Source organism: Ochotona curzoniae, unplaced genomic scaffold (genome assembly GCF_017591425.1).
Source record: "Ochotona curzoniae isolate NIBS_2020 unplaced genomic scaffold, NIBS_Ocur_1.0 patch3, whole genome shotgun sequence".
Lineage (NCBI taxonomy): Eukaryota > Metazoa > Chordata > Mammalia > Lagomorpha > Ochotonidae > Ochotona > Ochotona curzoniae.
In genome coordinates this window covers 19,323-33,938 of record NW_024466861.1, presented here as the reverse complement: position 1 = coordinate 33,938, position 14,616 = coordinate 19,323, and the positions used below count along the sequence as shown (strand labels likewise).

The 14,616-nt window shown below is 38.7% G+C and overlaps 1 protein-coding gene across 1 annotated transcript in view; it reads left to right on the top strand.

The window, feature by feature from the left end:
* The window catches only part of LOC121167057 (ER membrane protein complex subunit 2), a 45,154-nt gene that overhangs the window by 20,899 nt on the left and 9,639 nt on the right, over positions 1 to 14,616 (top strand). Inside the window, exons 6-7 of the mRNA XM_040996430.1 lie at positions 7,183 to 7,268; positions 7,422 to 7,481. Of these exons, the coding sequence (XP_040852364.1) occupies positions 7,183 to 7,268; positions 7,422 to 7,481 (146 nt within the window). The remainder of the gene's footprint in view (positions 1 to 7,182; positions 7,269 to 7,421; positions 7,482 to 14,616) is intronic.

Here is a 14,616-nt window from a genome sequence, read left to right as displayed (position 1 = left end):
GCTGTTGGCACCCACATAGGGGATGAACTATGGATGGAAAATCTTCCCCTCTGTCTCTCCTCTTCTCTGTATATCTAACTTTCCAATACAAATAAATTCATTTTTTTTAATGATTGATTTTTATTTTTATTGGAAAGGCGGATGTACAGAGAGGAGAAACAGAGAGGAAGATCTTCCGTCTGATGATTCACTCCCCAAGTGAGCGCAATGGCCGATGCTATGCCGGTCCGAAGCCAGGAGCCTCTTCCGGGTCTCCCAAACAGGTGCAGGGTCCCAAAGCTTTGGGCCATCCTCGACTGCTTTCCCAGGCCACAGGCAGGGAGCTGGATGGGAAGCGGGGCTGCTGGGATTAGAACCAGTGCCCATATGGGATCCTGGGCGTGCAAGGTGAGGACCTTAACCACTGTGCCACCGTGCCGGGCCCAATACAAATAAATCTTAAAAATATATATATTTATTTTGTTTATTTGAAAGGCAGAGTTAGAAGTATCTACTGATTTTACTTTCCAAATAGCTGCATTGGCCAGGGATGAGCCAGGCCCAAACCAGAAGGTACAGCCTCCGCTAGGTTTCTACACTGGTGCGGGAGCCTACTGCTTTCCTTAGCTGCTGCTCCCTTAAAAGGGCGGCAGGCAGCGCTCCAGCTGGCACTCAGTGGGACACTAGTAGTATTGCCATTGGCTTAACCCACTGCATCACTGTGCTGCTCCCAAACATAGTTTTTTCATAATATGCATTTTCTATGAAGTTTTGAAGATCTCTTACACATTTTTACCTTCAGGTTTTTTTTTTAATCTAGATGAATTTATATTTTTACTACATTTTTTATAAACTTGTTGAAATATGCTTACACTTCAGTGTCCAATACTGTCCTGTGAGAGTATACAGAAACTGAGAGATCTTCCCATCTTTGTCTTAACTCATTGAGCCAGTGACTTTGCATTATAGTTGTATATGTAATGTAAGATGTATTAGATATTTCAGCCAGCAGCTTGGACTCTGCCCCTGTCTCCAAACTGAATGCCCGGTGCTTTCGCAGGCACATTAGGAGGAAGCTGGATTGAAAAAATGGAGTGGCAGGGACTCTAGCCTGGTGCCAATAAAGGATGCTGACAGCTTAGATGGCAGCTTAACCTAGTGCACCACCATACCTGCCCCTGCTTTTAAGATTTTAAATGATGTATATTGGAATTGATTGCATTTATATTAAGTGCTTTTTATAACAGACGTTTCAACTCCAAGTATTCAAATTACAAATATAGGACAGTTGCTAAGAAATAGCAACTTGTAAATATTGATCCACACCAGAAATACAGAAAAGATTATGGAAACACTAACTTTTTTTTAAACAGGAGATAAAGCATGAGGGGAGTGCAAAATGAAAGTTTATAAATATTCATGACTTAACCTTCGTTCCGCCTATTCCTGTTTTTAACTAATTTGACATATAACTGACATAGTATAAAGTGAATGTATGTAAGATATTTAGTTTAAGTTTTGATCTTTGTATGTACCTTTGAAACTGCCATGAACAAGATAGTAAACAAAAGCCATCATCCTCAAAAGTTCTTGGCTCCCGTTTGTTTTTGAATTCTTTGCCTACAACTATTCTTGTGCTCTCTGCAGTGACACAGTTAAGGTCCTTAGGATTACAACATTGTTTAGACTAAGGCCGATTATTCCTCTTCCCTGAGGCCATTTTTTCCCTGGGTTCTTTATTCAGCTCACCCTAATAGAATACTTTCAGTCTGAGTGGTGGAAGAGGTGCTATTCAGTCCCATGTGAGTGCTTGGCACTCTTACTGCTAATCTTTTTGTTGATTCCTTCCTTGTCCTTGGGTAGTTTGCTATAGCGTGCAGTGTACTGGTGAGCCCAGAGCCGAGCACTCAAGGGGGAATCTGTCAAGCTGCACAGTCATTATTTCATGTATTTCTCTCTTCTCTAATATTCTGGCAAACTCTAGCATCATTAATTTTCCAACTCTCAGCTCGTTCCCTTAAAATGTGGGACACGTTTGGGCTCAACCTGAGTTTCCCTGCCTGTACAGCACCCCTGAAACTGAAGACAATGATCAAAACAATAAAAATCAAGCTAACATGTTTTTGTTTCATTGCCTGATACCCTATACCTTATAAATGGTGATTGCATATTTTTAATCCAGTTCTTAGATTGTTTTAGGCAGAAGTGTAAATCTGGTCCTTGTTAATCTGTTTGGCTAAAAATGAAGTTCTTGCTTAATGCTAGTTAAAACAATCATGATAAATAAAGAAGCATCTTGGGCCAAATTGTGGTGCTATATTATTTTTCTTTAAAAGAAATAAATTGGAAAATCCTGTTTAACAAAGAAGTGTATGACTTAATAATCTAATTTTATCTCTATGATAGTGATTGCTAAGTAGATTTTTCTCGAAGCTGTCGTGTATATTTTCATTAGGAGAACTGGTTTTGCGTAGCCAAGCAGTTACCATTTAGAAGTTGGTTTTAAACTTTAGAGTATAAGAAGATAGAGAATCAAGATGGCAGAATAGGGTAAGGACACATTTCAACAAATGGAGAATCACTGGCCAGAGTGAAGCAAAGAGGGCACATTCCAGGAAATAAGCGGAGAAGAGGCTGGTGGCACAGGGGCACCTGGGAACTAATAGACACAGGAGAGCAGTAGAGATAACAGTGTGGTGTTGCTGTGACCGGATACCCAAGTGGCAGTAGATGAGTGGTGAACTGAGCTCCACTGACAGAGCTCCACCAGCAGCCAGGTGCGAAGGGGAGTTCAGCAGGAGCTCTGAGGGTGAACACAGACAAAAGAGCTGCTTCTTGCATTCAACCAGTAGCAGAGACAGAGCAGTATACCCCAAACAGGTGGTGCAGGAACAAGGTGGATTTCACAGCCCAGCGCCCCATCAGGTGCTGTTTTGTGTAGGGAGTCAAAGGCTGTGGGATGGATGGGACTGTGCATGCACTAAGCTGGAAGTGAATTCATTTTGAGCTCAGTGTATTGCACTAAGGTGGCATCCTACAGGTTCCATGCAAAATAAGTCTGGGTAGCCCCTAGACCTAATGGCCAACAGATCAGGAACCCTAGTAGTGGCACACCAGGGGCCATTTTGTACAGTGGTGCAAAAGCTGCTGGGACAACGGTGATCTATACTTGCACTGAACTGGGAGCTAACTCAATTACAGCTCAATGCGTTGCACTGGTCCCACAAGGAAAATAATACCAGCTGTGACATCGTACTGGTCAAAATACATCTGAGTGGCCCTCAGACCTAACAGCCAGCAAGTTCCAGCAAGATCAGCATCACCAACAACCTAATTATTTAGGATACCTGAAATTTCCCTAATTCTGGGAACTGCTCCAACCAGGAGTGGGAGAAAGGTTGCATAGACAATGATGCAGCCTCAGCAGGGGATTGCAAGAGGTGGAGACTGGTGAGCCAGGAGCTGGGGCAATGGAGACCATGGTGGAGGCATAATACAAGAATCCAGACTGGAAACTTACTGGAGGGGGTGGTATAAGTGATTGCATACAAAGAACTGCGTACCAAACATAATCAGTAAAATTGACCTGTAGACCTGTGAGTGACCCAGCTTAGAAACCTGCCCTGAAGAGAGGAATCTGCTAACCAGAACTGCAATGACCAGGAGCAGAAGAGAGACACAATGAATATTACTAAAAACCCTCCTGCAGGGGAACAAAAGGCTTTGCTAACGGCAGAGTTAACTGAAGAATACTTAGAAGAAATGGGGGATAAGCTTATAATAAAGCTTATCAACAATGAGAAGCACATACAGGAGCTCAAGGAATTTAAGGAATGTGTCACACAGGAAATAGCAACACAAACAAAATCAAGCTGAATTATTGGAAATGAAGGATACAGTGGAGCAAATTAAAAATTCAATGGAAAGTCTCAGTAATAGAACAAATGAAGCAGAAGAATCTCAGAATTGAAAGATATTTTTCTTGTCACAATGAGGAAATAAAAAACTGGAAGCGAAGCTGGGTCAAGCTAAAAAAAAATTCAAGAATTTAGAGACACTATTAAAAAGGCCAATATTGAGTATGGATGTTCCAAAAGGCGCAGAAAGAGAAGCTAGGAAAATTTCCCTATTATGGAGAAAGAATTGGGAAACAACATCTAGGAGGGGCACAGAACTCCCGTTAGGATTGAACAAAAGCAATCTTCACCATGACACACAATAGTCAAAGCTCTGTTTAGTCAGACATAAGGAAAAGATCCTTAAATGTGCTCGTGAAAAAAAGTCAGTGAACATACAGAGGAATCTGAATCAGACTCACAACTGACCTCTCACAAGAAACTCTGTAGGCCAGAAGAGAATGGAGCGACATATTCTAGATTCTAAGAGGAAATATTTGTCAGCCTAGAATAATGTACCCAACAGAACTTTCCTTTGTCTTTGAAAATGAAAGAAAATTCTTCCACAGTAAAGAAAAGCTCAGAAAATGTGCCTCTTCCATAGATGATACTTAAGATGTTTTCTTGACAGACAAGTAATAGCACCCACCAAAACCAAAGACAGATGTAAAGAGCATTCCAATGAAAGTAATAAAGAGATTAAATTAAATGAACGACCCATTGCTAAAGTGACAGGACCAAATTACCACTCATTCATATTAACCCTAAATGTGAAGGACTTAAACTCATCAGTCAAACGTCATAGATTAGTAAACTGGATTATAAAAATAGAACCCATCTATCTGTTGCCTATAGGAGACCCATCTCGCCATCAAAGATCAGTGGAAACTATATCATTGATTTTGATGCTTTTGATTTTATTTTCATTTCTTAAACAGTTTTTTTTGTTTCATTTTAAATTCTTAACTGATTCAAAGATTATGCAATAGCATCATTTTCTGCAAGATAATGGTTCATGGTTTTCATTTCCTCAGCAACACATTGGTCCTCCAGTGGCATATTATTTAACTTCATGGCATTGTAAATTTCTATTTTACTTCCTTTTGTTGATTTTGTTTTGTGGCTTTTCATTTAAGGTTTTGTATAGTAATTGTGTAATGGAGTCTGTCATATTCAGATGTAAGGATACAAGATAGAATGCAATTCTACTTCTAGATCAAAGATGGACTCCCAGTAAAACTGTTGAATCTATCTTGACAGTAAGATGGTGGTTCTGTCATTGTCCATGCCCACAGTGATGGACTTAGGGCTGCTATACCACAGAATTAATATAGGGGAGCTCAGTGGGGTGGAGGCATCTTGGGGAGGGGGATAGGGAATTTCCACAGCCAGTGAAAATATATCATAATAATTTAAATGAAGAAAAAATATTAGAAGATGTAACACCGAATCTTAGATTTAACATATCCAACAACATATTACTCACCCCATAGAGATTTGTGAATAAGCTTCATCTATCCTAAGATTTTTGTTTTTGAATTTTTCATTTTTTAACTTGGATTTATTGTGGTGTTTTTATTGTTTTACATGCTGAATTTCAGAAAAAAGTTAATTGTACCTAGTCTGTGACAGACATTACACTAGACCTTTGGTGTATATGAGCTAAATAATCAAACATGTAATTTTCTTAAGATGTTTTCATTATGAAAATATTATCGTTATTGTATTTTTTTCAGCCTTACTTGTTACGAGTCTCTTATTTATCTGAAATTCACTGGTATTTTTTCAGAACCAAAGCAGGGTCCTACCTTAAAGTATTTAGCTCTTAATATTGTAGAGGCTTTATCCAGTTTACTTGCTCTGCATTTTTTAGTGTTTGTGAGTTTTTTTAAAATAATTTTTTAAATTGGAAAGTCAGATAGGCAGAGCAGAGAGATAGAAAGACCTTCTGTCTGATGATTCACTCCCCAAGCAGCCACAGCGGCCTCAGCTGAGCTGATCTGAAGCCAGGGGCTGGAGCTTCTTCCATGTCTCCCACGCGGGTGCAGGTTCCCAAGGCTTTTGGGCCATCCTCCACTGCTTTCCCAGGCCTCAGTCATTTAGCTGGATGGGAACCGGTGCCCATATGGGATCCTGGCACTTCCAAGGCAAGGACTTATCCACTAGGCTACTGTGCCAGGTCCTCATGTGTGTGTGTTTTATCAGATTGATAATTTTGACAAGCTTAACTTTGTACTTATAGTATACTTTATTGCTTATCCTTCTGTTAGAATTAAACCAGGGTGGATAGGATGCAAATTTAGTAATTTATACATGTTGCTTGGCCCCTTTCTAGAAATTTCTCTATAAAGTCGCACTTATCTCCAGTGCCAATTTTGTCTATGACTTTATTCATGAATTAGTTCTTCCTATTATGCATTGTCCCAAATATAGCTTCTTCTTTTGCTCTCTTAATGTCTACTTGCCTTTTCTGTTTTATTCCAGCTGTCACATCTGGGTCCTTATTTATTTCCAATACTTCCCCTTTCTCTGCACCACAGTTTGTGTTGGAACTCTTTCTTTGCTTGTACAACAACCAAGAATCTCTGTCATTGCCTTTACTGCTTTAATGTTTTGCTAAAGTAATGCATCTTTCTCACGAGACTTTGCCTTCGCTCCTGTGAGGAATTGTCTGCTTTTAAACTTATGCTTTCATTGCTGAGCACAGTACTTGGCAAACAATACATTTCTGATAGGTATTTGATTATATGAGTAAATAAATGGTTTTGGTTGTTATATTTATCATTTTTAAAACTTTAACATGTAAGCTTTATTTCTCTGAGGACCTATAATAATCTTTTGAACGACAAGCATAATTTTTCCCCTTAAAATTGTGTAAAAAGTTTCAGAAGCATTTGAATATAATGACATTCAGCTGGTCATGGTGAGCTTTCTTTCCCTAATCTCTACTCTCCTTCTGCCTCTTAGGATACAGATCTTGGGAATGAGGCAGAGTAAAGAACTTTAGGTTGGATAAAGATTAGGATTCCCTGCTGGCTTGTAATTATCAGAATCTGGCTGGTTATTTATGTGGGTGAAACGATGCATACAATATACACACCCAAAGTAAAGCATATGTGGTTGTTAGAGCAGTGTTTGAATCCCCCAGTGGGATGTCATGGGGTATGTTTATAAACTCCCACTAAGCATTGGTTCTACAATGGAATTTCACTGGCATTGAGATAATAATTTGCACAGCCAAATTACCTTCTTTACAAAAACCCGGGGAATCATGAGGGCCTAATCCTTTATTAATATCAACCCATAGGCTGCAAGAAAGCGTAAGATTGCCATTCGAAAAGCCCAAGGGAAAAATGTGGAGGCCATTCGGGAATTGAATGAGTATCTGGAACAGTGAGTGTTTTCCAAGAGGATTTGGTTTTGTTATTCTGATAAATCTTTTTTTAATTAAAATGGAATTTGCATTTGATTTTTCTGTTTGCCTTCATGCTGTTCACTTACAGACTATCCACACACTTACTTTCCCCTCCTTTCCCTTTCCACCAGGTTTGTTGGAGATCAAGAAGCCTGGCATGAACTGGCAGAACTTTATATCAATGAACATGAGTGAGTTGTTGAAAATGTGTATAATTTTGTTAGAAGTGCAGTTTTCATCACTGAAAGTTGAGAAAGTATAGTGGTTTCCAGGGGATTGGCGAGGAGGTGTGAAGTACATGTTACTTTAAATAAGAAAAAGTTATCAATTAAATGGAAAATTATAGATTAAAAAGTTGCCATTCATATAATGTGTATTGATTTATTTAGGCAATTCATATTTCCCTAAAATATTTTTGCCCCAGAAACGAGTTTTTCCTTAAGATAGCATTCTTTGGAATTACAAAGTCCTGCACTAAGCTAAGGTTATTTTTAGTGAATGAAAATTGTTAATTTTTAGCCTTCAAATTATTCTTATATACCAAGAGTATTATACTCCCTGCTGCTTAAGAATTCTGTCAGTTATATGCATTTATTAGCTCAGCACCAAGGGAATTGACTCTTCCAAAAGTAGAATTCTGTTGCCTGGGTAAAAAAACCAGGAAAAGTCAAGAATGCTGAATGCTCTAGGAACATGCTTATTGGATATTTAATGTTTTTGTTATTGCTGTAGTGACAGGAGGAAATCCCATTGTGAGAGGATTAGTGCAGCGTCTCAGCACAAGTTTTCAAATATCACAGCATTAACACGAGCTTCATGCAGAGGCATAATTTTTTTCCTTTAGTCTTTGTGAGTCTTAAGTTTATCATCACGTTTCTGTCCTTTTTGAGAGAGAAATTCTCACACATATTCTTGTATATGAATTTGTTAGCTTCATTCTCATACTACACACAACTGGCCCAGAAAATTAAGTCAAATGAAGACATTTGTCTGTTGCCTTTTCCCAGGTTTACAAATATACCGTGGGAGGAAAGATAAGGCAGTTATTTCCGTAATTTTAGCAACAGTGAGAGCTACAATAAACGGAATAGTTGTCAGATAATGAATGTATGCTAAATTCTGAGTTCTTTATTTCTCTGCATTATTCTATCAGAACTTCTTTATGCTAGGAAATTATTTCTAGAATCATATTTAATACAAATGCATATATGTTTGTATAGAGACATATGCATGATTTTCTCATGCAGGTGACACTGTATATTGATACTGAAATAATGTAGAACTGAATATTCAGAATGCAGCTTAAAATTAGATTTGTTTTGTTCCTAAAAGAGGTGAAAAACATTTTAAAATATTTCAAATGAAAACAAGTCTTTGGTTTTTTTGTTCAGCTAAAGAAATGCTTAATGTAGAAAATTTAGGGCCCGGCACGGTGGCACAGTGGTTAAGGTCCTCGCCTTGCACACCCGGGATCCCATATGGGCACTGGTTCTATCCCGGCAGCCCCGCTTCCCTTCCAGCTCCCTGCCTGTGGCCCGGGAAAGCAGTCGAGGACGGCCCAAAGCTTTGGGACCCTGCACCCGCGTGGGAAACCCGATAGAGGCTCCTGGCTTCGGATTGGCACAGCACCGGCCATTGTGCTCACTTGGGGAGTGAATCATCGGACGGAAGATCTTCCTCTCTGTCTCTCCTCTCTGTATATCTGCCTTTCCAATAATAAAAAAAATAATAATAATAAAAATAAAAAAAAAGAAAAGAAAATTTGGGAAGTGAAAGTGCATAAGTTATTGCAATTTAAAAATTCTGAATTGGAGTTTCTATTTGATTTTTATGCTACTATACCACTTAAAACTCCAAACTTCTGGAACGGCTGCTTCCTAATTTATCAAAAATCAATCACTATAAACATATATCAAGATCTTATTATAAGTCTTTTTGTTATTTATATATCCTCACTATACCTTAAGTGTTTTTAGCCAGTTTTCTAGAAGGCATTCATAATTTTATATTTTCAATGTAATGCTGTAGTATAAAGCTTTTTTTTTTTAAAGGTTTATTTATTTTTATTACAAAGTCAGATATACAGAGGAGGAGAGACAGAGAGAAAGATCATCCGTCTGGTGATTCACTCCTCAAGAGACCACAGCGGCCGGTGCTGTGCCCGTCTGAAGCCAGGAGCCAGAAACTTCTTTCGGGTATCCCGTGTGGGTGCAGGGTCCCAAAGCTTTGGGCCGTCCTCAACTGGTTTCCCAGGCCACAGGCAGGGAGCTGGATGGGAAGCGGGGCTGCCGGGATTAGAACAGGCACCCATCTGGGATCCTGACGCATTCAAGGCGAGGACCTTAGCTGCTAGGCCATGCTGCTGGGCCCAGTATAATGCTCTTTGTGAATGATATTAACTTAACCTTGTTACATTTCTTTTTAAAACTTTATGTTTATCTTATAACTATATTTTTAGGAAGTCCGTTATCTTTGCTCATCTCTAATCTTTTTAATCATCAGATTTAGATTGAATTTTACTTTTTTTCTTTTTCTTAAGATTTTTCTTTCTTAAGATTTATTTATTTTTGTTGGAAAGGCCAAATTACAGAGAGAAGGAAATACAGTGAAGAAGATCTTCTATCTGCTAGTCACTCCCTGAGTTGCCACAGCAGCCAGAACTGAACCAATCTGAAGCCAGGAGCCAGGAGTTTCTTCTGGGTCTGCCATGTAGGTTCAGAATCCTAAAGCCTTGGGCCATCCTCAGCTGCTTTCCCAGGCCACAAACAGGGAACTTGTAGGGAAGTGGAGCTACTGGGACATGAACTAGCAGGCATATGGGATCCTGGAACTTGCAAGGGAAAGATCTAGCCAGTTGAGCTAGTTTACTCGTTTTTCAGTGGTATTTGTCACATCCATGGCTATATTGATAGAATTTTTTTAAAGATTTATTTGTTTGCATGGGGCCCTATATTTTGCTTAAATCTATCATTAAAATTTACATATATTAAGAATATATTTGTAATTTATTTTCAGGGAGTTTATTGAAATAGGGTTGAATGTACATTCAGGAACAATAAACTGAAAAAAATCCTAAGAAATCAAAAAGTAGATCACAAGATACCCCAAATAATTTCTTTTGAAAAAAAATGATAATTATGGTCATCCTACCCTGTTATCCAATCATAAAACTTGTTTTTTTTGTTTGTTTGCTTTGCTCTTCTAGCTGATTAGTTTGAAAATTGAACGTTTATATTTTCCTACCTGAACAGAGAAGCAATATTCATGTTTAAAATGAATGGAAATAAATACCTCCAGGTTTTTTTGTTTGTTTTTTGAAACTGTGAAGATGAATTCAGTTGACATCATTTAGATAAGAGTTTTTGGTGACAGTTTTGGTTAAATATTAGAAGTGTGATTTTAGCATCAGTTTTGTGAACACAGTGTTAAAAATGAAATAGGTGTATTTGAATTCAATATATTTTTGCATATGAACAGTTACAAGCTGTTTTAAGTATGATATGTCACAGAAAGCACTGTTGATATAAAACTACACTTTTTACTCCAGTTGAATTTCCATAAAACTTGTTCATATAAGCCAGGGATGGGAATCATCTGAACCACGGTGGCATAGGGCCCATAAAATCGTCTGGACTGACCCTGTCAAAGCAGCTGCCAGTGGGACTTAAAAGTCAACAGATCTGAGTCTGGTATGGTAGACTATCAGCTAACGTCCTCGCCTTGAATGCAGTGGGATCCCATATGGGCAACAGATCGTGTCCTGGCAGCCCTGCTTCTCATCCAGCTCCCTGTTTGTGGCCTGGGAAAACAGTTGAGGATGACCCAAAAGCCTTGGGACACTGCTGTCATGTGCGAGACCTGGAAGAGGTTCCTGGCTCCTGGCTTTGGATCAGCACAGCTCTAGCTGTTGTGGTTGCTTGGAGAGTGAAGCAGGGGACAAAAGATCTCCCTGTCTGTCTCCTCCTCTCAGTATATCTGACTTTCTAATAAAAATAAATAAATCTTAAAAAAAAAGTCAACAGATTTGTATCAGGCTAATAATAATTTTGTTGAATAGTGTATATGGGCTGCAGATTATGTTTTGAATATCCAAATGGCCTTTTTTTTTTTTAAAGATTTATTTTTATTATTATTTTTTCATTGGAAAGGCGGATATACAGAGAGGAGAGACAGAGAGGAAGATCTTCCGTCTGATGATTCACTCCCCAAGTGAGCGCAACGGGCCGATACTATGCCAATCCGAAGCCAGGAGCCTCTTCCGGGTCTCCCACGCGGGTGCAGGTTCCCAAAGCTGTGGGCCGTCCTTGGCTGCTTTCCCAGGCCACAAGCAGGGAGCTGGAAGGGAAGCGGGGCTGCCGGGATTAGAACCGGCGTCCATATGGGATCCCGGGCGTGCAAAGCGAGGACCTTTAACCACTTGCGCCACCGTGCCGGGCCCCCAAATGGCCTTTTAGCAGAAAAAAAATTCTTCATCCTAGCTACAAATGTAGTCTTCATGAAAAGGGGAATATAGAATTCTGTCACATAGTTTTCTTTTTCCCAGTTTTTATTACTTTTAAGATTGATTTTGATTTACAAATTCTAGTTTACTCGTTTTTCAGTGGTATTTGTCACATCCATGGCTATATTGATAGAATTTTTTTAAAGATTTATTTGTTTGAAAGATTTACAGGGAGAGAAAGATCTTCCTTCTGCTGGCTTACTCTCCAGATGGCCACAAGACTGGAGCTGAGCCAATCTGAAGCCAGGAGCCAGGAGCTTCCTCTGGGTCTGCCACATGGCTACAGGGGCCCAAGGACTCAAGTTCTCCTGTGCTGTTTCTCTAGGTGTATGAGCAGTGAGGTTGTTTGGAAGTGGAGAGGCAAGGACTTGAACTGGTACCCATGTGAAATGCCAGCATAGCAGGCAGAGGTTTAACTTGCTACACCATATGCCAGCCCGTACTGATACTTATTGGAAATAAAATCCATTCAATGTTTTTTTGTTTTTTTTTTTTACAAAAACATTTAATTTTTTACTCAATTTTTAAGTAATACTATATCTTGAATTCAGAAACATGTAATAGTATATATTTGTTTAGATTGTGATAATAGTTTCTTTGTGTAGGTCCATCCTGGTTTTTTAAAAAAAATTCTTTATAAAAGCTCCATATAAGAAAAAACGTAAGGCTAGAAAAGCAAAAATAGGAACAAACACTGTAACCTGTGGTTGTAATACTTAATTGTGGAACAGGAGAAGGAAACTTAATTCTAATATTGACTTTAAGATAGAATAGTTATTCTCTTTTAAATAGGTTTAAATTCCTTCAAAAGTTATATTTATGTTTAGTTGTGAGACAGAATGCACAGAGGGGTCTTCCATCTGATAGCTCCCTGACTAAATACCCCGACGCCCAAGTAAGGCCCATGCCAGGAACCTGCACTTACAGGGGATCTACCATGGCGATGACGGAGACACAGGTGGACTTGTCCAGTGCTTCCTACAAGGCTGTGCAGGAAGCTGACAGTGGAAGCAGGGCTCACTCAGGAACCAGGCCCCTCTGGGCTTCGCAGCTGCAGAATAGCACTGATTTCCGACTTGGTGAAGTTTTGTAGGACTGAATGAATTAATGCATTTAACATTTAGGACAGCATAGGACACATATGATTATTTAAAGAACATTAGTTATTATTAATTTGTTTATATGTAAGTTTCTGACAGGCATTATTATAAAAGGTAGGTACTTTAACATATTTGTGTAAAAAGCAAAAATAAGTTTAGGTAGCCTGTTTCTGTTGAGTAATAACATCACCACCTCACTAGAAATAAACTTGTAAACACCAGTTGTCTTTAGGATATACCGTAAATAATGAATATATTCAGAATAAAATAATGAAATATATTCAGAAGGTTTTAGACATTAAAAATCTACAAAGGTGAATTTTGACCATGGTTTTACAAATTTTCATTTTTCTAGAGTCACTTTCTGGCAGTTCTTTCTGAAGGTGCTCAGCAAGATTTTTGCTTCTGTGTTGCATGATTTAGTAGTACTAGAATTAATGACTCTTTTTCACGACTTTGAAATTTAATTGTAGGTTCATTTAACAGTAAAGTATTTTACTATAAAATAGAATGATGATAAATCTTTCTAATGGTAAGTGGGTATCTGAAGGTTTTTTTAAAATAGTGAATATTTAATATAATGCCTATTCCATATTCTAGCAATTTGGACATTTTATTAAATAATCTGAACTTCCAAAAGTTATTTCATATAAACTTAATCTAATATACTAAAATTTACTTTATACTATTATTTGCACATCAGAATAATAACCTACATCTTTTTTATTTTTTATTTTTTCTGTTCTAATTTGACATGTAGAGAAAATTGGGCGGATGCAGTAATTCAGTGTAGGTTTGTCTCCTACATGGATGTCAGGATCCCAGGTGTGGCAGCCGCCTAGGGTCTGCGTTGGCAGGAAGCTAGAATCAGACGCAGAGCTAGAAACCCAGAAATTACATGTTAGCACATAACCATTTTAACAGCACCTTAACCACTTGACCAAATGCCTGTCCTGATCTCTTTTTAAAATGTAATACCTATGAAGTAGGTATTTTTTAGGTGGCATTAGGATTTAAATTAATTCTTTGCATTAAGTTTATGTTCTTGGTGTTTATGAGTTCAGGATAAGAACTTTTTTTGGTTCTTTTAAGACTTGCTTTATTTGAAGGCAGAGTTTGGCCTTGTGTGGTGTCTTTGGAGAATAATCCTCCTGCTGGCACCTGCATCCCACAAGACCCCTGCTTATGGAAACACACCAGAGAATGGCCTACGGCTCCCTGTACGCAGGTGGGAGATCCTGAGGAAACTCCCAGCTTTGGACTGGTTCAGCTCTAGCCCTTGCGGCCATTTGGTAACGTGACCCAGAAGATGAAAAGACCTGTTTCTTTTTCTCTGTGTGTAATTCTGACTTCCCAGGTAAATAAATATTAAAAAAAAAAAAGAAAAAAAAAAGAAAGAAATAGCTGGGCCTCAAGCTGGTGTCCAAATGAGATGCTTGCCCTGTAAGTGGAAACATATTCTACTATGCCATGATGCTTGCCTTCCAAAAGTTTTAATTATAACTAATAAAATATGTCACTTGAGTAAAATTTAAAGATTTGGTTATTTGAAACAGTTATAGAGACGAAGACATTTTCCATGTGCTGGTTTCACTCCCAGATTGTTGCAGCCCAGGGTGCACCAGGCTGAAGAAGGAGCCAGGACCTTGTTCCCAGTCCCCACGTGCTGTTAAAGGGCCCAGACACCAGAGCCATCTTCTGTCGCCTTTCCCTGGCTATTAGCAG